Source organism: Prenolepis imparis, unplaced genomic scaffold, assembly GCF_030444845.1.
Source record: "Prenolepis imparis isolate NDT839.2.m4 unplaced genomic scaffold, iyPreImpa1.0 SCAF_13, whole genome shotgun sequence".
Lineage (NCBI taxonomy): Eukaryota > Metazoa > Arthropoda > Insecta > Hymenoptera > Formicidae > Prenolepis > Prenolepis imparis.
Genome location: NW_028141171.1, coordinates 8,475,594 through 8,498,804, shown reverse-complemented (window position 1 = coordinate 8,498,804; position 23,211 = coordinate 8,475,594). Strand labels below are relative to the sequence as shown.

Genomic DNA, 23,211 nt, shown 5'->3' with positions numbered 1-23,211 from the left:
TATACATCATAGAATCACTTATCACATTGATGTCCCATATTATATTGATATCAATTATGATCCCGACGAAACTGTAGAAATTGCCATATTCGAAAGAGTTTTTTTTAGATATAAAAAATTATTATAAATGTTCAATTTATTTATTTCATTCTATTTTTCTATCTCTACTTAATATTTTATTAAATATAAATTTAATTTCATAAGAACATTAATCTCGTATATTACATTAATCGACATCGTATCGTCAATTACATATCATCGTCTATCAATTGAAATCATGTGGTTTACTCCTTGTGTCACAGTCATAAAAAAGAATTCCCCCCCCCCCCCCTGTATAGAAATGTGTTTTTTTGCTTCTACTATTAAATTTTAATTTCGTACTAATTGCAATCTTTTTGTATTAAAAAGTTTTTAATTTTTATTTAACTTTTCATTAACTAAAGATTATCGAAAATGATAAACAAAAAATGCAACATATTATATACACAATTTAGGATTATGTACATTTATTTAAAAGTCAGATTTGGTACAGATTTTTCACTTTTTTAAATTTACACATCATCAGTTGATATCGTATCATTCATGCAGGTACACGATACAGATGGATAACATATATGTTTTATCGTATGCAGTTATGTATGCAATAACATATGAAGAAGTGAAAACAATCAATTTAATTAAAATTATTCAAAAGTTGGAATTCCATGTCCGTGATTTAGATATTATAGCATTTTATAGTATTTATTGAACATATATATATTTACAAAAAATGTAACTAATATTATTTCAAGAATTTATTATTGAATAAATATAATTATAATATAATTTCTAATAAATATAATTTTATTTAAAAAAAAATCTCTATACTGACCTTCAATAATTTAGTTTAAATATAAAACACAATCTACAGTTACATTGAAAAATGTACAAAATAACAGATTATTTCACTACTATTTAAGATAGAACAAGATACGAATTTTCTCTCTTTCTATAATGTTTATATTATTCAGTACTCTAGGATATACTTATTTGATTAATTTTATACAAGGGTGTTAAGCTTTTGAAAAAAGTTTTGATTAATTCGTCATAGATTATAATCATTTACGAACTGAGTTTAGTAAAGGTGATAGTTAAAATGTTCTATAAGCACATATTCTTTTCTTTGTTCCACAGTTTTATAAACTTTATTTCATTAATAATGTTATGGATATGTAACGACAATAGCAGATATATCTCACAAACTGATTACAAAGATTGTTATGCAAGGAAAAACGCATTACAAAGATTGTTATGTAAGGAAAAACGCGGCTCATTACTCGTAAATATAACATGCTCCGTTTTGTAGTATCGCATATTACTATGCATCTTCTCTCTCGCTCTGTGTCAGTTTTCTTTTTGCACGTATTTCAAAGTGAATACGCGATAAGTGACGCGATTAGGAGTAAATATTTCAGTAAATTCTCAGCGACAAGTTATCAGATCATCTTTGACAATATTTTTTGCTATTCTCTAATAATACAAAATGTCTTTCTACGACAATCGTTACTATTATCCGAATAAAATGTTTCTGTCCCTTATCGGCCAATGGCCATTTCAATCGCGATTGGAAGGTAACGTGATGCTCGCCATTACATTATTGTTCACTTGCAGTTTGACGGCATTAGAGGTGTTTGAAATACATCATGATATAAACAATAGTGATAAGAGTTAGAACTAAAACTGATTGTCTGTTCTCGATACGCTGTAGTTGTTGGGCCTAATAACCGGAATAACGAATCTGAACATTTTCATGCAGAATGTATCGCCGTTATTGATCAACAGCTTGGTTTTCACAAAATTAATCAACTCTATCTGTAATAAGTATAAAGTTCGTACGTTACATTTTGTCGCGTGAAGTTAATCGAATCGTTCTGTGATTATAAACTGAACGATTTCTTCGAGCTGCAGATGAAACATCTTCTAGAGAACATCGAACAGACGTGGAAGATAACAAAAATCGGACCAGAGAATGAAATATTACGGAGTTACGCAGAGCAAAGCAGGACATTAACGTTAAAATATGCACGTAAGTAATTTTAAATTTATGACAATATAGAACTTTCGTCGTATCTGCTGACTACCGAATATATAATATATAGAAATTCGATATTACTTCTTTTAATATTATCATTGATTTTTGCTGAGTACATGAGAGCTATCTAGGCATTAAGCATATTATGCTTACATGCCTAGATAGCTCTCATTAGCATTTCATACACAAAAAAGAAGTTATACTTTTGTTTCTATTAAATTAATATAATTTTTAAAATAAAATATAAAGAAAGAAATGATTTTAATTGCTATTTCATTGTCAGTTGTGCTATATTTTGCGTGGATCTCTTACTCGACGATGCCATTAGTCATCAAAGGCATACACTCACTTTTACCTACAAATGAAACCTATGAGATTAGATATCTATTCCGTTTAGAACACGTTCTCGATGTAGACAAGTATCTCAACCTCTTGATGCTTCATGCAGTTATTAGTGTATTTTTCATAGTATCGCTACCGATAGCTATCGACGGCATGTTTATACTTTGCATCCAACATATAACTGCATTATTCGAAATTATACGGTAATTATATGCTCATCAATAAAGTTACAGCATGTAAAAAGTGCATACAAACGAAATTATCTTTTTGTTAAATAGCTATAACTTGAAAGATATACGAGGCTCGGATATCGTGATGCTCGAACCGGATATAGCCGACGATGAAGCGTATCATATCATAATTAGATGCATCAAATCCTATAAACATGCTGTAAAGTTAGTGTCAATTTCTTACTTAGGAATATAAATGCACAGATTGATACGAGAACACAAACAATATTCGTAAAACATTTATGTAACTTTATATATATGTTAAATTATACATATTTATAAACAAACTAACACTAACATATTTGCTTCATTGTTTTACGCGAAGACTTTCCGATCTTTTATCATCTATCTACGCGACATGCAATTTTTTCTTATTAGGAAATGTAATAATATCTTTAAGCTTCAGTGCGGCTGAGGTAAATATCACATATAAATCTAAAAACTTTAGATAATACTTTTCTTTCACTTTTAAAATATCTAATAAAGTCGTATATTATTTAAGATACTAATGGTGAAGAGTCAATTCGACGAAGTTATCCGAATGATTGCCTCTAATGTTGCGCAATTAACGCACATTTTTTCTTTGAGTTTGATATCTCAAAAGTTGATCGATCGCAGCAGTGAACTTCAAGAAGCTATGTACGTACAAGTTGATCAATAATATTTATAATACTGAAACATGCAGTGCACCAAATTCTTATATTATTAAACTAATTTAGAGAAAAAAATATATGGAAAAATAGAAATCTTTTATAATGCATTTCCTATAATCTTGTTATATTAATATATGTTATTTTAAATATTTAAACAATCATTTATTTTAACAATTTAAGATTCAATATTATAATTTTGCAATATTATAATTAAGTAAACAAAATTATACAAGTTCTGTCGAATTAACAGTTATAGTTGTAATTGGTACGAAGTTTCATTGAGATCTAGACAATTGCTAAGATTCACGTTAATGCGAACTCTCAAACCGTGCCAAATAAAGGCTGGCAAGTTACATGTGATGTCACTGCAGAATTTTAGCTCGGTAGGTACGAATAAAATATTATTTTTGTGATTATTTTTGATAAATAAAAAATATTACTGTAATATTATTTACAGATCTTACAAATATCTATATCTTATTTTACGATGCTCACATCAATACAATAATAATCATATATAATCGTTCATAATAAAAATCTTGTAACAGTCACCTAGAACATAGTAACTACTGGCTTCTATTATTAATATAATAAATAAATTAAACACACTGTAATAATGCATTATAATCTGATAATTTCTAAAAGCATTAATTTTTATATTGTTCTCTTTAATAAAAATGTTATTTTATGCTAATCAATTTCAATATAACCAAAAATAAATATATTATAAATATAAATATGTTATCTCTCACCATTTTGTGTTGTTGCAATTATTATAATAAAATTATTATTGCAATATTGCAATATTTGAAACAATTTACGAGAAATGAATAAATGTAAAAGAGTCAATATATAATATTTTTATGTTAAACGTATGAGTAAAATAAATAATATTACGACATTAATTAAGACGCGATGTACATCATAGAATCACTTATTACATTGATGTCCCATATTATATTGATATCAATTATGATCCCGACGAAACTGTAGAAATTGCCATATTCGAAAGAGTTTTTTTTTAGATATAAAAAATTATTATAAATGTTCAATTTATTTATTTCATTCTATTTTTCTATCTCTACTTAATATTTTATTAAATATAAATTTAATTTCATAAGAACATTAATCTCGTATATTACATTAATCGACATCGTATCGTCAATTACATATCATCGTCTATCAATTGAAATCATGTGGTTTACTCCTTGTGTCACAGTCATAAAAAAGAATTCCCCCCCCCCTGTATAGAAATATATGTTTTTTTGCTTCTACTATTAAATTTTAATTTCGTACTAATTGCAATCTTTTTGTATTAAAAAGTTTTTAATTTTTATTTAACTTTTCATTAACTAAAGATTATCGAAAATGATAAACAAAAAATGCAACATATTATATACACAATTTAGGATTATGTACATTTATTTAAAAGTCAGATTTGGTACAGATTTTTCACTTTTTTAAATTTACACATCATCAGTTGATATCGTATCATTCATGCAGGTACACGATACAGATGGATAACATATATGTTTTATCGTATGCAGTTATGTATGCAATAACATATGAAGAAGTGAAAACAATCAATTTAATTAAAATTATTCAAAAGTTGGAATTCCATGTCCGTGATTTAGATATTATAGCATTTTATAGTATTTATTGAACATATATATATTTACAAAAAATGTAACTAATATTATTTCAAGCATTTATTATTGAATAAATATAATTATAATATAATTTCTAATAAATATAATTTCATTTAAAAAAAAATCTCTATACTGACCTTCAATAATTTAGTTTAAATATAAAACACAATCTACAGTTACATTGAAAAATGTACAAAATAACAGATTATTTCACTACTATTTAAGATAGAACAAGATACGAATTTTCTCTCTTTCTATAATGTTTATATTATTCAGTACTCTAGGATATACTTATTTGATTAATTTTATACAAGGGTGTTAAGCTTTTGAAAGAAGTTTTGATTAATTCGTCATAGATTATAATCATTTACGAACTGAGTTTAGTAAAGGTGATAGTTAAAATGTTCTATAAGCACATATTCTTTTCTTTGTTCCACAGTTTTATAAACTTTATTTCATTAATAATGTTATGGATATGTAACGACAATAGCAGATATATCTCACAAACTGATTACAAAGATTGTTATGCGTAAGGAAAAACGCGGCTCATTACTCGTAAATATAACATGCTCCGTTTTGCAGTATCGCATATTACTATGCATCTTCTCTCTCGCTCTGTGTCAGTTTTCTTTTTGCACGTATTTCAAAGTGAATACGCGATAAGTGACGCGATTAGGAGTAAATATTTCAGTAAATTCTCAGCGACAAGTTATCAGATCGTCTTTGACAATTCTTTTTGCTATTCTCTAATAATACAAAATGTCTTTCTACGACAATCGTTACTATTATCCGAATAAAATATTTCTGTCCCTTATCGGCCAATGGCCATTTCAATCGCGACTGGAGGGTAACGTGATAGTCGGCATTACATTATTGTTCATTTGCAGTTTAACGGCTTTAGAGGTGTTTGAAATGCATCATGATATAAACAATAGTGATAAGAGTTAGAATTAAAACTGATTGTCTGTTCCCGATACGCTGTAGTTGTTTGGCTTGATAACTGGAATAACGAATCTAAATATTATCATGGAGAATACATCGCCGTTATTGATCAACAGCATCGTCCTCGTGAAGCTAGTCAACTCTATCTGTAATAAGTATAAAGTTCGTACTTTACATTTTGTCGCGTGAAGTTAATAAAATCGTTCTCTGATTAAAAACCGATTTCTTCGAGCTGCAGATGAAACATCTTCTAGAGAACATCGAACAGACGTGGAAGATAACAAAAATCGGACCAGAGAATGAAATATTACGGAGTTACGCAGAGCAAAGCAGGACATTAACGTTAAAATATGCACGTAAGTAATTTTAAATTTATGACAATATATATAGAATTTTCGTCGTATCTGCTGACTACCGAATATATATATGTATATAATATATAGAAATTCGATATTACTTTCTTCTTTTAATATCATCATTGATTTTTACTGAGTACATATTAAGCATATTATGCCTAGATAGCTCTCATTAGCATTTCATATAAAAAATAAGTCTCTCTTGTTTCTATTAAATTAATGTGACATTTGCGACAATCTGTAAAACAATCTATAGAAAAAGGAATCATTCGTTTCAGTTGCTCTTTATTGTTTGGGGTTTTCTTACACAATGATGCCGATCATCATTCCTGGAATATATTGGATTTTACCGACAAACGAAACCCACACGATCAAATTTATATATCGCTTAGAACACGTTCTCGACGTGGACAAGTACTTGTATCTGTTGATGATTCATACATTCATCGGTGTATTCTTTTTATTATCAGTGGCGATAGCCATTGATTGTATGTTTATTCTTTGCATTCAACACGTTTGTGCATTGTTTCAAGGTATAAAGTAAGTATCCGACTCTGTTTAAAAATTATAGTGTGTCAAAAGAAATTCTAAACGAGTAATATTTTTATATTATGAAATAGGTACAAGATAGGATGCATACGAGGCTCCGATTTAGTCATACTCAAGCCGAATATAGAGAACGATGAAGCATATCATATCATAATTGATTGCATAAAATCGTACAAACGTGCTTTAAAGTTAGTAGCATCTTTAAAAATAGATGTGTCTTGCATAATTTGATAGAAACAACTTATAAAGTATAATTTTATGAATTATAAATTTAATATTATAAAGTATATAATTTTTATATAGCATTTTATAGCTTTCTGCGGCAGTTTAAATATCTCTATATCGCTTTTATATATTTTTAGTTAAATTAATCTAATTATATAAATTTCAAATATTCAAACATTTCAAATAGATAGACTAATACATTTGTTTCATTGTTTTATAGATTTTCTGATCTGCTCTCATCCACTTACGCAACATCTTTTTTATTTTTACTAGGAAATGTAATAATAAGTTTGAGCTTCAATGCGGCTGAGGTAAATATTTGATAAATTGAACAGCTTTAAACAATACTTGTCATTTTATTTGAGATATCTAACAAAGATAATGTTTAAGTTGATAATAGTGGGCAATCAATTTGATGAAATTATCAGAATCATTGCTGGTAATTTAGCGCAATTGGTACATATATTTTACTTAAATTTCACGTCTCAACGACTGATCGATCACAGCAGCGAACTTCAAGATGCAATGTATGCATAAGTTGATCAATAATATTGAAAATATTGAAACAAATCTTACGCCTATTTTTTTTTATTTTTAATATAAAAGAAAGTTGGAGGAAAAAAATGTGTGAAAGTAGGACTCTTTTGCAATGATGTATATAATATTTTATAATTTTACTCCATGTGATTGTGTGTATCATACATGTACGTTAACATATATATATTTGAATAATTTAATTAATTAATGTATCAATTGCGTTAACAGTTACAGCTCCGAGTGGTACAAAATTTCATTAAGATCCAGACAATTGTTGACATTCACGTTAATGCGAGCTATTAAACCATGTCAAATAAAAGTTGGTAAAATATACGTAATGTCAATGGAGAACTTTAGTTCAGTATGTAATATGTATTATTATAAATATATCACTATTTTGACGATAAAATGCAAAGTTTTTTTCTTATTATTTTCAGATATTACAAGTTTCTATGTCTTACTTCACTATGCTCACATCTATACAGTAAGAATCGTATAAAATGATATAATAACCTGGAAAAGTATTAATTGCAAGCTTAATTATTTAATATAACGGATAATTTGAGCACTGGTCTAATGCACTAATTTAATACATTATTTTAAAAATATTAAATTTTAGATTAGTTCTTACTTTTATACGAAATACATATGATCTTAATATAATGAATGACAAATATATGTATATGTGTATCTCATCATCTCACTATTACAGTTATTAATAATTTGCGCAATCATATAAAAAAATAATAAAAAGATTGATAAAATAAAAAAGCGCATCTACTTTTTTCAGTCTATTAAATAAATAGAGCTATGCTATATAACTATATATTTAATTATTAAACTGAATTTTATATGAAGATGCGACGTAATTATCATTTAACAACACAGCACTATTACCGCACTGATGCTCGAGAGAAAGAAAGAAAAAATTCACCATATCCAAAAGAGTTCTTTTTGGATCTAAAAAATTAGATATTTATATTAATTATATTAATATTATGTTACTTATATAATTCGTGAAATTTGTTTAAAATTTATTTGAATAAATTAGTGTATAGAATATAGACTATCTATGGCACGCCGTTTTACTTTTTAATAGCAAACATTTTAAGTACAAAACTAAAATTGAATTTCTGATTTTAAATTCATAAAGAAATTATTCGGAAACATTATTATTATGTAGAGACATAAAAAAAATTATTTAAAATAATATTGAACGTAAATTTTATCTTAACAGCATAGGTAAAGATAGGAGGTTTTTAGGTGATTATTATTATGTGCTGACATAAATATAATTCATTTTTATTACATAGAAACAAAATATTTTTATTTTGTAAATAAATTATTAAAAATTAGAACAAATTTTGTAATACACACATTAAAAATATACATTATCGAAATATTGCAAGTATATCTTATTTTTATATTTTATAATTTATATTATATTGCATTTAAAATGTGCATATTTTTATTAACATTTAGAAGTAATATACAAATTACTTTTTTATATCATCTAGAATTGTGTGTATTTAAAATTATTATGTGAAATTATTTTTATGCAAAAAAAGATAATTTAATACATTTCTACAGATTGCAACTTTATTTTATTTTATTTTCAATATTTTCAAGAATTATGAAGGATTGTATAAAATTAATTTATGAAAATAAAATTTTATTTGGGACATTATAATAATTCAATGAATTAAAATTATATTGCGACATAATAAAATTTGGCTTAATTAAAATCATGTTTGGACATAACAATAATTCCGAATTTTTATTATGTCATGACATAATTTTAATGCATCGAATTTTTATTATGTCGTGACATAATTTTAATTCGAACTGGTGATTTTTTATTCTACAATATTGGCAGCATTGAGTAGTATGGCACACCGTTTTACTTTTTAATAGCCAGTGCTGCCAATATTATAGAATTAAAAATTATCAGCTCGAATTAAAATTATGTCGTGACATAATAAAAATTCGATGAATTAAAATTATGTCGCAACATAATAATTCCGAATTATTTTTATGTCCTTATATAATTTTAATTCATCGAATTTTCATTTTTTCGCGATGTATAATAACAATTTAGGAATTAAAATTATGTCGCGACATAATAATAATTCGATGAATTAAAATTGTCGAAACATAATAATAATACGATAAATTAAAATTATGTCACGACATAATAAAAATTCGATGAATTAAAATTATGTCGCGACATAATAATAATTCCATGAATTAAAATTATGTTTGGACATGAATACAATTCCGAATTTTTATTATGCCCCGACATAATTTTAATTTATTAATAAGAATCGCAATTTTTCTTAAGACAATTATTTTTTGAAACTTTTATATTGAATGGAATATTATTTATGCTATTAAAAAGTAAAACGGCGTGCCATAACTATCGAACAAATAGATTAAATTGTTATATAAAAGATTATATAAAATTTATATAAATATATAAATTTATTTAAAATTTTTTAAATATCTTCAACATGTAATTTTCATTTTTTGTTAATTAATAAGCATAAATAACTTGTAGCATCAGTTGATATAATCGTTTACTCAGTATATGAAATAAATAGACGATAACGTAAATTTTACCGTATGCAGTTATGTTCACAGTAACGTATAAAAAGTTAAAATAAAGAAATAAATTACCACAGCTGTTCATCTTAATCTATATTTTAATTCTAAATTTAAAAGATATTGCATTATAGCATTTTATTAAATATACTGTTTTCTATTTGAATGCAATCAATTAAATATTTTTTGAAATCAATTTAATAAATTATTAAAATTTAATATTTTTTATAAAATATATAATCAATTTGGACAAAAAATGTTCAACATACTAATAAAAAGTAATATTTTAATTTCTGAGAATAAGATTTTCTTAAAGTTATAGTAAAAGAAATTTACTACACAACAAAAATTTAAGATTGTCATCGATATAATACTAATTTAATTAACGATATTTTCGAAAGCGTTCAATGGATCAGAAAAATGTTAGATTTGATAGGATCAAAGTTTTCTATGATGTTAATTAATATTAAATAATTTTAAGAAGATATAAGTAAACAGTTTGACCTTCAATTATAAAACTCGCGTATTACCTTCGTATTATTGTTTATCCCTCGTCTTATATATTCGTCCAAGTTTTACGAACTTCGCTTACTTTGTAAAGCAAGGGATATATAATTTCATTCGCAGTCATATCTCACCGATCACAGAGTTGTGCGATTGATAAAAACGACTCATTACTCATACATACTTAATGCTTTGCTTTGCTCTGCGGTATCATACATTATTAATACGTATCCCTTCGCGGCTTTTTCGTCGTGCTAGGCTCCTTTTCGAAACTATCTCCAAAGAAATAAACGATAAATTACGCGGATAAACGACTGAATATCCGACGAGATATTTAACCGTTTGTCAGTATTTTCCTTTGGTTGTTTGATAACACAAAATGTCTTTCTACGACAATCGCTACTATTATCTCAATAAAACGTTATTGTCTATTATTGGCCAATGGCCGTTTCAATCTCGACTGGGGGGTAACGTGATGCTCGCCATTACATTGTTTTTTTCTGTCAGTTTGACAGCCTTAGAGGTGTTTAAGATGCACCGTAGATATATACGATAGCGACACTTTAGAATCGAGACTGATTGTCTGTTCCCGATACATGTAGATTTGGGGTTTGATAGCCGGGATAAAAAATCTGAGCATCGTCATGGAGAATGCATCGCCACTCCTAATAAATAGTATTATTTTCCTGAAGCTAATCAACTGTTTATATAATAAGGATAAAGTTCGTATATTACGTTCTGTCGCGTGTAAAGTTGATCGTGTTGTTCTGTAATTTTAAATCGTACGATTTCTTCGAGCTACAGATGAAGGATCTTCTAGAACACATCAAAGAGACATGGAAGACGACAAAAATCGGACCAGAGAATGAAATATTACAGAGTTACGCGGAACAAAGCAGGACATTAACGATAAAATATACATGTGAGTAACTTGTACAAGAATTTTTGTCATAAATAAATATTAGAGCGATATATGAAATCCGAGCGATAGATGATATACTTTAAAAAAATATCATGTCAACTTTCATTGGATTATATTCAATCAAAATGTAATTCTTTTCCTTTTTATTTCTTTTCTCATCATTATAAAAGAGATCGAAATGTTTGACAAATTTTAGTTTAAACAATTGCACTCAGAAATTGTAGTTCTTTATTGGCTTTCAATGTATAGTGAATGTATAGGAAAAAATTTTTCTTTTCTTTACTAAAATATCATTATTTTCGAAGCAAAATCTGAAGAAAGAAAAATAATATTCGTTGCAGTTATACTTTATGTATTGAGTACCTTTTACTCCACGATGCCTATCATCATCAGTAGACTATACTCGCTTTTACCTACGAACGAAACCTACAGCGCCAGATATCTATTTCGCTTGGAACATGTCCTCAATGTGGACAAGTACTTCAACTTGTTGATGCTTCATGGATTCATCAGTGTATTCTTTATAATATCGATATGGATATCTGTCGATAGTATGTTCATCCTTTGCACTCAGCATGCCTGTGCATTATTCGAGTGTATACGGTAAGTCAATTTCGCAAATAAAATAATAATGTGCAAAAAGAGACTTCTGAACAAAATTAAATTAAATAGATACAATATGGACCGTATACAAGGCTCGGATTTCGTGGCAGCCGAACCAAATATAGCAGATGATGAAGCATATCACGTCATAATTGATTGTATCAAATCATATAAACGTGCTTTAAAGTTAGTAACATTTTTAAATTTAGAGATACATGTCGGTTGATACAAGAAATCGTAGAATGCAAAACTTTTACACATGTAACATTAATTACTTTGCTACTTTGTATGGAGTTAAAATTTTTGTATATTTGTTATATTTCTTTTTATATTTGTATTTTATATAATATAAGGAAGATATATTGTATGTGTGTGTGTGTTAAACAAGACTAACAATATTAGATTTATTTAAATATAAACTAATATATTTATTTCATCGTTTTAAACAAAGATTTTCCGAGCTGCTCTCATCCACCTACGCAACATATTATCTTTTTCTGCTAGGAAACGTAGTAATAGCTGGCAGCTTCAGCGCAGCTGAGGTAATTTTTCGATAAATCTCAAATAAAGTTTAACACTCTATATTTGCGTTTTCATTTTATATAATTAATAAAGCCATATATTGTTTAAGTTGATAATGGTGGACATTCAATTGGATGAAGTTATAAGAATCATGTGTTGTAATGTCGGGTTATTGCTACACATATTTTATCTAAGCCTGATGTCTCAACGAATAATCGATCATAGCAGTGGATTTCATGAAGTAATGTACGCGTATAAAATAACCATTAAAATGTCGAAAAACGAGCGAATGCTAATTTTTAGAAAAAAATGTATTTTTAGAAAGAAATGTATTTACGTAATATATATATACACATATATATATATATTTTATAATTATTTACATACATTTTTTACATGACTTACGAATCAATCGCCATTTAGTAAATGACAATTATTTAATAATTAATTCTGTCGAATGCATTAACAGTTATAACTGCAACTGGTACAAAATTTCACTCAGATCCCAAAAACTATTGAGATTTACATTACTGCGAGCTTCTAAACCGTGCCAAATAAAAGCTGGCAAACTGTACGTAATGTCAATGGAGAACTTCAGCTCGGTACGTATAAACGTACAAACGTAGTATTATTTCGAAAAATTATTTGTTGTGAAATATAATTCGTGTTTTTGCGATATTATTTTCAGATCTTACAAGTCTCCATGTCTTATATCGCGATGCTCACGTCACTACAATAATAATTATGTAATATGATTACATATAAAAGCTCTTCTAATACACTATAATCGAATATATTCTTGAGAAAATTGTAAATTTTATGCTGATATCAATTACTAATATATACTTTTATATAAAATATAATCTTGATATAAAAGATAATATAAATATATGTATACAAATATTTCATTGTTATTTAATTATTAATAATTGACACAATTGTTTAAAACAAATTGTGAAAAGTCAGCATAAAAGTGCGCATGTATATTATTTTCAGATTTATTTAATAAACATGTGATTAGAATACTGAGAAGTGTTGTGGGAAGTTTTGCTGTTCAAGATATACCACAAATATTTCACATGAAATGTATATATATATATATATATATATATATATATATATATAAAGTATACCTTTGATATTTTTTTATTTTCTTTTACCAATCATGAGTGATTAAAAGAGCCGATCGATATATGCTTGATTCATTTGAGATGTGAATATGGTGAGAATTTTTGCTCATCGTACTTCGATCCTGGCTCCTTCAAATCAAACCACCCAGATGACTGTTGAACATTGTGTATTCCCATATTTTATCCCGAATTTAAACAGTTCAAATATTTTCTTATCCAAATAAGAAATAATTTAATGACGTTTAATCTATAAAATGTATGCTGGTGAAATGATCTGCATTCTTGCTCTTATCGATATCTCTTTGTATTTCTAAATTTGAATCTTTAAGCAATTACAATGCATACTAACGGTATGCTGAAATAAGAGTCACGCGTATTTTTATAATTTCTATAATGTACGTCTCTATGTCTACGTACGTGACTTGCAGTGTGGCATTCTTAACGCGAGCTAAACACAAATGTACGAATTGCTGTATCACGTGAAAGCTATTCTAGACACGAAAAAATATTGTTACTTCATCTTACTGCATTCCTATTATACTACTTTTTTCTGATAACCACCAGTAACAATGCTGTATTCCATGCTAAGTTTACGTACAACATTTGTAATCCTTTTCAAACTGCACATTTGTCAAAATGCGAAGAATTATAGCAACTGCTCTGCTTAAAATTCTATGAATACAAATTTCAAATTTTATGTATGTATTTTTAAAATATGTTTTTTTTTTGGCAAAAATGTTTTGCCTTTTACATTAATTTTATAATAAATTAATAATACAAATTAAAAATACTACGTTACATCCATTTATATAAATCAAATGCATTTTGAGCAAAGATCTCAGGGTTATAATTGTTTTCAGGCACTTGAAAATATAAACTATATCCACCACTGATTCTTTAACAAAAATATGATCTGAATAAATACATGGCAGTTGCGATATTGATATTGCGAGGCACTATTTAAATTGAACGATATTTCGACAACGAGAAAAAAGAAAAAGAGAAAATTTTTATTACAAAAAATAGATGTAAATTATAAGGTATCTAAAACCAATCACGAAAAAAACAACAGAGATATATTCGTACGATGAATATTTGATCGCGTCTAAGCCTTTCATCATTCTAGTAAGAGTAATCAATCACGTAAATGTCCGCAATTTTTCCTGACTATACAGTTCAGACGGAATATCTACTTTGTTTTCTCTGACAGAATTTTTTATTAGATTGAAAATCTCGAAGCAATATCGGTAGCACAGCAGTCGTAATCGAGTAATGAAAATGGATACATCAAGCGATATCTTTCAGTCTCGACAATACAAATTGAATCGTATACTGCTTTCATTGTTAGGACAATGGCCTTTTCAAAGGAACAGATATAGGTGGACTGTCTTTGTTACAGTGTCATTTATTGGCATAACGCAGTTTATTCCTCAGGTACAGTTTCTGTGTTGCAATTCTTATATTATCACTGTCGATTTAATATTTATATATATTGTATATTATATTTTTATATTTTTAATATATATATTTTTCTTTTTTTTTGTAAATTTATATATTTTTAATATCAAGATTATATTTTTAAGAACAAGAAATATATAAACACCTGAATATCAAACATATTAGAAATTAAAAATTTTGAGAATTATTAACGCGCGAAACATATTTTTGCATTAATATCTTTATCTTGTTATATATTATTAAATTCAAGGCACTCGCCTTAGTGACGTTACGCGGCGATGCAGACGCAGTACTCGAATCCATAGCACCGCTTTTAGTCAATTGCCTTTGCGTCGTTAAATTAACGAATTTGATTTGCAATATGAAGAAGGTACGTAAGTCGAAAATCCCGCGATACTATTTTCGACTATCGCACATGTACAGAATTGCAATATTAAAGAAACGATATTTCAAGCCGTAGATCAAGATACTTCTTATGCATATACAAAGAGATTGGCAGTCGTGGGTCATCGACAGCGAATTCGAAATTTTTTACAAGTTTGCCGAGAGTGGAAGAAGCATTACAATCCGTTATGCCAGTAAGATACTTATGCTGTTAATTATTAATTTTGTTATATATTAAAATGGAAGATAATTGTGATAAAAAATATTTAGATAATAGTTATGTTAATTACAATTAATAATATATTATTTTGTATTGTATACAGTTAGAACAATTTAGACGTTTATTAAAAATTAATTAATTTGTCTATATTTTTATTGAGAGAGTATTATAGATTAAATATCTAAGTTCTTAATTTCGCGCGAGAGCGTATCAAATTTTCTCGAATATAATTTTTTTAAATAATAATGCGTGGAATTTAGGTGGCATATATGCATTCGGCAGTTCATTCCCGCTCTTGGCGATAATTCCGAAGATCATTAGCAAAAATGTAACTTCCAACTATTCGACGCGACCAGTGGGATTTCCATATCATGTCGAATATTTTGTAGACCTCAACAAGTATTATTACCCCGTCCTGATTCATAATTATCTAGCCACAGCGATTCGTCTCACTATCATAGTCGCAACTGATACCTGCGTGATTATTTTGGTTATACATTGTTGCGCACTGTTTTCAGTCATCAGGTACGATGTAACGATTTAAACAAATGGAGCAAAATTAAAAAAATATATATATCTTTTTTGTTTCGCGTCCTTTAGATATCGACTAGAACATATACGAAAGTCTATTGAACAAGACAAGGAGCTCGCTTTTCTCGAGGAAGATGAAAAGATGTACAAGAATTTCGTGTACTGCATTCGAAAACACGAGGATGCTATACAGTTTAGTGCTCACACATGTTTATATGATTGCATAAAACATAGTGATTTTCTATTAATTAAATATTACAACATTTTAATAAAGAAGGCGGGTTGAGGAGGGAAATTCGTCAAGTTTGTTGAATATTTCTTTTTTTAATCAGATTCGCGAACTGCTTGGAAAATATTTTCAAAAAGGCGCTTTTTGTGGAAGTCGGTTTGATTGTATCAATGATGAGTTTGTCAGCTCTACAGGTTTGAACTTAAATATATGGTGTATGTATGTATGTGTACACAGTTGAAAAATTTGTGTTTCCTTGTTAAAAAAAATGCCCGTTAAAATTTTGTGTTAAATATTTAACACATTCATGTGTTAATTTAACATATTGCTGTTCTGTTAATTAAACTCAATTGTTAAATTATCAGAACAACTGAAAAAAAATGTAAAAATAACACACTGTGCATCTATTTTTAATATTACACAATAAATATGTTCGTATTATTAGTAACAAGATTTATTTGTTAAAATTTACAGAAAAAAAATGTTAATTTTACTTTATAATATAAGTGGGGATGATAAAATGTACCCGTGTGGAATTGTCTCATGAAACAGGCAAATGCTTGTAGCTAGCTATTCTAAACTATATTGAATATCTAGCTAGTAATATTATTATCACTTGCCAGATTTTTCGATGTATGTCATACTTTAAATGCTTAGTCAGTAATTACATAGTTATTTGGAGTTAACCATGATATCGTATTCAACTACAAAAATTATATAGTTATTAGATAGCTACTAGCTAAATACTAGTCAGTTTTAAGTAAAAAAAAAAATCATGTTTCTCATAATACGTATCCAATTTCTACCTATATATTATCTAGTTATTCTGAGTTATAGATCGCGTTATTTAAAACTTATCTAATTATCACCTCATACTTGTCTAGCAAAAAACTTTAATTAAAAATAAAAATCATTTTGTATATATCATTTAAACTTTTTATATAAGTAACAAATTTACTGAATGTATCAATTCGAATTTGGCGCAGTGAATAACGCGCACAGATCATAATGTGAAGATTCCAGGATCGAATCTCCGAAGGTACTGAGATTTTTCAGCGATTGCAAAGGTAAAGTAAAAAAATATAATATCAATATATTAATAATTAACCACAAGCATTACAATTCTATCTGATTATTAGCTAATATAACTAGACAGTTGTAGGATACTGATGATTTTTATTTTCCACACGGGTAAAATTAACCATTTTTTTTAGTTAATTTTTACATTAAAATTATGTTAATTTTACATAAAATTTATTTCAAATTAGTTGGAGTTTGCATTTATTTTGTGTTAAAATATTAACACAGTATTCGTGTCATCATTTAATCCGTATTATGTTAAATTAACACAAAAATTCTGTGGACCGTTTGGGACAGGTGATATCTGTTAAATTTAACAGAAATTTTTCAACTGTGTATTCGTAATTTTCTTGTAAATTTAGACATTAAAATTGGTCCATTTTGGAATATCTAGGCGACCACAGAGACTCTCACGCCACAGCTCGCAATTCGACATGGGGGATATATAACCGCTCAATTATTACATTTATTTATTATATGTTGGTTGGGGCAAAAAATAATCGATCATAGCGATCGTATATATACAGCAATGTAAGTCGGAGAACTTTTCCGTTTACTTTTTTTTTTAATACAAATGAATAGATAATAATGTAACAGAAATAAATCAAAAGTAAACAATTTTTATTACAATTCATAATTGTATGTTGATAAAATTCTTAACATTAGTTATCGAGGCGAATGGTATGAATCATCATCCAAATCTAGAAAACTCTTAAACATGGTAATGCTGAGGAGCACCTCACCTTGTACATTGACAGTTGGAAAAATTATGGTCCTTTCTCTTCCCAGTTTCAGCGCGGTAAGAGATTATTTGTAATGTTTTCTCTATTGTTAAATGATCTTCTTGAATTAATAAGAATACTTTCTCTTTTCAGGTTGTACGTACATCTGCTTCGTATTTTACAGTCTTACAATCTGTACGGTAATGTAAAACTGTCAAAATTTATTTTCTGAAAAGTATAAAATTATCAATGTAAAAAGATGTATAATACCTCGTTACTTAAGTAATGATAGAACGTGATACTCATATTCACGATAAAATAATTGAATAATATCAATATATTTACGCGTGTATTTTATTATCTTGACAAAACGTCACTGCGTTTCCTAAGATAAAAATCGCAATTTAATGAAATATATGACAGTCATTGTGATGCGCCGTAAAACTTGACAATATGCCGATAATGTCAAAGTTAACAAAACATAAATACGGACTATAAGATCATCGCTATAAAAGCAATCGTTAAGCGTTATAGATATGCCTATGATTATATATGCTCAATTGTTGAGGCCTTTCATCTAGTAAAACAGTCAATCCGGCAAGCGTTTCCAATTTCTCGTGATTATATTTCATTCGATCTATATCCATTATTTTCCATCTGAGAGAATTTTTTATTAAACTGAAAATTGTGAGGTAATATCGGCGATACAGTAGTCTTCGTCGAATACTGAAGATGGATTCACCGAGCGATATCTTTCAGTCTCGTTTATATAGACTTAATCGTATGCTGCTTTCATTACTGGGACAGTGGCCTTTTCAAAAGGAAAGATATAGACGAGTCGTCTTTGTTACAGTGTCCTTTCTTGGTATAACGCAAGCCATCACACAGGTATAGTCGTTCTATATGTTGTGACTCTAATTCATAGTCATCTGTAATTCATTTTTATATACTTTCGGGGAGAGGAGGGAAGAATCTTTTCTTTTATCTCATCGGTATATCGCAAAGATAATTTTAAAAGCAGAAAATATATATATATGTAAGATTTATACAAAGACAATATAATTATCAGTTGAAAAAATCGAAAATTATTAGTAGTTTTGAAAATTATTAAACCGATTTTTTGCATTTATATTTTTCGCGAAATGTATTTTTTGCATCAATATTTTTTTATCTTGTGACACAAATTATTGGCTTCAAGGTACTCGCTTTAGTGACATTACGTGGCGATCTTAACGCAATTCTCGAATGTATACCACCATTAATAGTAGATTGCGCTTGCATTGTTAAGCTGATAAATTTATTTTGCAATATGGAAAAGGTATGCGACGATCGGTATATTAAACGCAAGGATTCACATTTCTAAATGAATGAAATTTCAAGCCGTAGATCAAAATACTTCTTATACATATACAAAGAGACTGGCAATCATGGGCTATCGAAAGCGAATACGAAATTCTACATAAATTTGCGGAAACTGGAAGGAGCATCACAATCGGCTATGCTAGTAAGACATCGATATAGAGAAATTATTACTATATTATGTATTGAAATAAAAATAATAGAATTAATTTTAGTGTACAAACTCGTGTGATAATTGTCAAAAAATTAAGATACTTATTACAAATTAATTTAAATTATATGTTGAAAATAATTCATTTCTCGAAATGATTGTATCCTCAAACGTTCTTAAATTTAATTTTCTAGCACACTAAAAATTCGAATATAATTTTTTTTTAATATTGCTTAAATTTAGGTGGCATGTATGCGTTTGGCTGTCTTTTTCCGGTTATGGCGATAATTCCGAAGATCATCGACGAAAACGTAGTATCCAACTATTCGACGCGGCCAGTGGGATTTCCATATCATGTCGAATATTTCGTAGATCTCAACAAGTACTACTATCCCGCCCTGATTCATAATTATCTAGCTACTGCCATTCGACTCACTACCATAATCGCATCCGACACCTGCGTGGCTATTCTGGTGCAACATTGCTGCGCACTGTTTTCAGTCGTCAGGTACGTATTTGGTAAATCGACTAACAATAAGCCAAAACCTTGATAACTTGATTTTTTCCTCGTTTCGCTTATTACTTATTAGATACCGACTGGAGCATATACGAAAGTCTATCGAACAGGATAAAAACCTCGTTTTGCTCGAGGAAGATGATAAGATTTACAAGAATTTTGCTTACTGTATTCGAAAACACGAAGATGCACTACAGTTAGTACATACATTTGAATAATTAAGAAAAATATATAAATTTTTAATTCGCTTTAAAAAGATGAGATTAAATACTTATCGAATCTTTTCTTTGAATAAGATTTGCGAGCCTCTTGGAAACTATTTACACAAAAGCGTTCTTCATTGAAGTCGGCTTAATTATAGCGGCTATGAGTTTGTCAGCCCTACAGGTTTGTGCTGAATATATGTATATATTACGATATCAAATGCACATGCGATTTTGTAAATGTTCTAATTATGGTATTAAAATCGTTTCGGAATATTTAGGCGACCAGTGAGAATCTTACTCCGCAACTCGCAATCCGACACGCTGCTTATATAATTGCTCAATTACTACATTTATTTATCGCATGCTGGTTAGGACAAGAAGTGATCGATCATAGCAGTCGTGTATACACATCAATGTAAGCCAGAATATAAAATTTCGATTAAAATATAAATCTCGCAAATATATGTAACGATAGAAAAAAAAATAAATCAAATGCACAAAAAATTCTCATTACAATTTATAAAATTATATTAATAGAACTCTTCATATTAGTTATCGAGGCGAATGGTACGAATCATCACCGAAATCCAGAAAACTTTTGAACGTGATGATGCTAAGAAGCATTTCACCCTGTACATTAACTGTTGGTAAAATCATGGTCCTTTCTCTTCCAAGTTTCAGTGCAGTAAGACTTATCAATTTAATCTATATAATAATCTCTCTATATTTATTGACAAGAATATTTTTCGAATTACCATTTTCTAGGTTGTGCGTGCGTCTGCCTCATACTTTACCGTCTTTCGATCCGTACAATAAAAGTATCGGAAATTTTCTTGAGTAATATTATTATTAATAGAAGAGAAATGTATGACACCATGTTGTCTATATAATAGTAGAATGTCTACATTTACGTGAAGAACATTATAAATAAGAATAATTATCATCGTGCAAGATATCGAATAAGAATATTATCAACATACACAAAACTTCTTGATTTGTAAAAACAAAATTTTTAAATGATATAAAAAATATATAATATAAATTTACGTAAAGAAGGCCGCGCGCGTTCGTAGAATAACTTTCCCTTCATGCGTTATGCGTGTCAATCTATGTCTTATTGATTTCCACATGTCAGCTGATATTGATTTTTATTGCGCAACACATTCTATTTTGTGTCGCTTCATATATGTGAATACTATATACTATAATGATCAGTTGATATTAACAAAACGATAATTAAATCAAATTTTAGCTATTATATGCAAGTTATTTAATCCTTTTTTTAAATAAAAATTTCAATGCTTAATTAATGATTATGTTTAAACACAATTATTAAATCAAAATGTTAAAATCAAAATTAATAATCAATTTCTCGATATCAGCTAATTGTTATATTGTCTTATAGTATTCATACATAAAAAACAATAAATAGCTGTGTAGTAAAAATTAATATCAGCTGATTAGGAAAAGTCGAAATTAAATGATATATCCGTATATACATGTAAATGTATTTATGTTTTTGAGTGGATGAGTTTTGTGTAATATAATTGATCAATTAAGGATTTATATAGTTCATGTTATAAGTTATTAATATTTTTATATTCGAATTTTTGTTATTCTGTTTCATCTTCAGCGTAAAATTCTTAAAAATAATTATGCTCTTAAGAGTGACATACATCTTATTAATATTCATTGTTTAAAAAAAATAGGTTTTTTTTCGAGATTCAATATAATATATACTAAAAACTAAAAATTCGCGTGTATTAGAAGATTGACAGACAATTTTCGCTATCTTATTTGGGCATGTCAATTATTTATCTAATTGGTTCACACATTAAAATTTGCGACAAATCCATGTAAGATACGAGGGTGTTCGAAATGAGTCTAGTTTCTAATCAGTCTGACAATAACCACCGATTATTAAAGTCTTACAAGCATATCCATTAAACATTTACATACACGCGCTCATTTCGTTATTAAATATTTAAATTTTAAATATAGTCATATCGGAACTGTGACACAAGTAAAGTATTAAGGTATATTCGTGTCTCAAGCTATTCAGTAAAACACAACCACGGACTCATTGTTAAAATTCAGGGTAATTAAATAATTTTCTTTAACTCTTAAATAAAAGTGTTCAACTCTCTGTAACGATCTGTTCTTTATGGTTGACATGTTTCTCGATTTTGCCTTCCGTAAACTGATTCCAGTCGCATCAGCGAATAAACGATTCAAAACTTTAAGTGAATTTTATTCACAATTTTTTAAAATAAAGAATATATTTTTTCGTAATTAAATGTGGTAGAAAAAAATACAAGAAATTTTCAACAATTCAAGCAAACAAACAAAAATGCAGTTAATGAAATAAAGATCACAACACTCATATTATTCAATGTAATCAACGTAAAATGTATATACTTTCTCGTGACTGACTGAGTATTGATTTAACTTTCTTTACTCAGGAATTAATTTGTCATATTTCTCTTTTCTTCTATGTACGAATCCACGATGTTTATAA

At 28.0% G+C, this 23,211-nt stretch overlaps 4 protein-coding genes across 4 annotated transcripts; all 4 read left to right on the top strand.

Moving 5' to 3' along the window:
- Nucleotides 1-1,723: 1,723 nt before the first annotated feature.
- On the top strand, nt 1,724-8,126 carry LOC145944811 (uncharacterized). The gene is made up of 15 exons (XM_083053376.1): nt 1,724-1,867; nt 1,948-2,065; nt 2,400-2,616; nt 2,692-2,808; nt 2,969-3,059; nt 3,146-3,282; nt 3,547-3,679; nt 5,930-6,049; nt 6,126-6,243; nt 6,522-6,783; nt 6,864-6,980; nt 7,238-7,328; nt 7,408-7,544; nt 7,783-7,915; nt 7,992-8,126. Exons 1-15 carry the CDS (start codon nt 1,790-1,792, stop codon nt 8,040-8,042), a joined length of 1,920 nt encoding a protein of 639 aa, XP_082909502.1. The 5' UTR covers nt 1,724-1,789; the 3' UTR covers nt 8,043-8,126.
- A 2,912-nt stretch (nt 8,127-11,038) lies between these two features.
- LOC145944822 (odorant receptor 9a-like) lies at nt 11,039-13,525 on the top strand. Its single transcript, XM_083053386.1, has 9 exons — nt 11,039-11,182; nt 11,262-11,381; nt 11,464-11,581; nt 11,923-12,184; nt 12,254-12,370; nt 12,636-12,726; nt 12,816-12,952; nt 13,176-13,308; nt 13,395-13,525. The coding sequence occupies exons 1-9, from the start codon at nt 11,039-11,041 to the stop codon at nt 13,443-13,445; spliced, it is 1,173 nt and encodes a 390-aa protein (XP_082909512.1). The 3' UTR covers nt 13,446-13,525.
- A 1,589-nt stretch (nt 13,526-15,114) lies between these two features.
- On the top strand, nt 15,115-18,709 carry LOC145944817 (4-vinylanisole receptor-like). Its single transcript, XM_083053381.1, has 9 exons — nt 15,115-15,270; nt 15,545-15,664; nt 15,755-15,872; nt 16,159-16,423; nt 16,499-16,621; nt 16,762-16,852; nt 18,133-18,269; nt 18,405-18,537; nt 18,614-18,709. The coding sequence occupies exons 1-9, from the start codon at nt 15,115-15,117 to the stop codon at nt 18,662-18,664; spliced, it is 1,194 nt and encodes a 397-aa protein (XP_082909507.1). The 3' UTR covers nt 18,665-18,709.
- A 483-nt stretch (nt 18,710-19,192) lies between these two features.
- LOC145944815 (4-vinylanisole receptor-like) lies at nt 19,193-21,509 on the top strand. The gene is made up of 9 exons (XM_083053380.1): nt 19,193-19,348; nt 19,659-19,778; nt 19,847-19,964; nt 20,214-20,478; nt 20,561-20,683; nt 20,784-20,874; nt 20,972-21,108; nt 21,246-21,378; nt 21,459-21,509. Exons 1-9 carry the CDS (start codon nt 19,193-19,195, stop codon nt 21,507-21,509), a joined length of 1,194 nt encoding a protein of 397 aa, XP_082909506.1.
- The last annotated feature ends 1,702 nt before the right edge of the window (nt 21,510-23,211 follow it).

Coding starts and splice junctions, on each gene's coding strand:
- LOC145944811 (XM_083053376.1), top strand. CDS start 1,790: ATGCAGAATGTATCGCCGTTATTGATCAACAGCTTGGTTTTCACAAAA. Junction 3,283..3,546: donor AGTGAACTTCAAGAAGCTAT/GTACGTACAAGT, acceptor TCGAATTAACAG/TTATAGTTGTAATTGGTACG. Junction 7,545..7,782: donor AGCGAACTTCAAGATGCAAT/GTATGCATAAGT, acceptor TTGCGTTAACAG/TTACAGCTCCGAGTGGTACA.
- LOC145944822 (XM_083053386.1), top strand. CDS start 11,039: ATGTCTTTCTACGACAATCGCTACTATTATCTCAATAAAACGTTATTG. Junction 12,727..12,815: donor GCAGCTTCAGCGCAGCTGAG/GTAATTTTTCGA, acceptor ATATTGTTTAAG/TTGATAATGGTGGACATTCA. Junction 13,309..13,394: donor CAATGGAGAACTTCAGCTCG/GTACGTATAAAC, acceptor TATTATTTTCAG/ATCTTACAAGTCTCCATGTC.
- LOC145944817 (XM_083053381.1), top strand. CDS start 15,115: ATGGATACATCAAGCGATATCTTTCAGTCTCGACAATACAAATTGAAT. Junction 16,424..16,498: donor GCACTGTTTTCAGTCATCAG/GTACGATGTAAC, acceptor CGCGTCCTTTAG/ATATCGACTAGAACATATAC. Junction 18,538..18,613: donor CTCTTCCCAGTTTCAGCGCG/GTAAGAGATTAT, acceptor TTCTCTTTTCAG/GTTGTACGTACATCTGCTTC.
- LOC145944815 (XM_083053380.1), top strand. CDS start 19,193: ATGGATTCACCGAGCGATATCTTTCAGTCTCGTTTATATAGACTTAAT. Junction 20,479..20,560: donor GCACTGTTTTCAGTCGTCAG/GTACGTATTTGG, acceptor ATTACTTATTAG/ATACCGACTGGAGCATATAC. Junction 20,875..20,971: donor TGAGTTTGTCAGCCCTACAG/GTTTGTGCTGAA, acceptor CGGAATATTTAG/GCGACCAGTGAGAATCTTAC.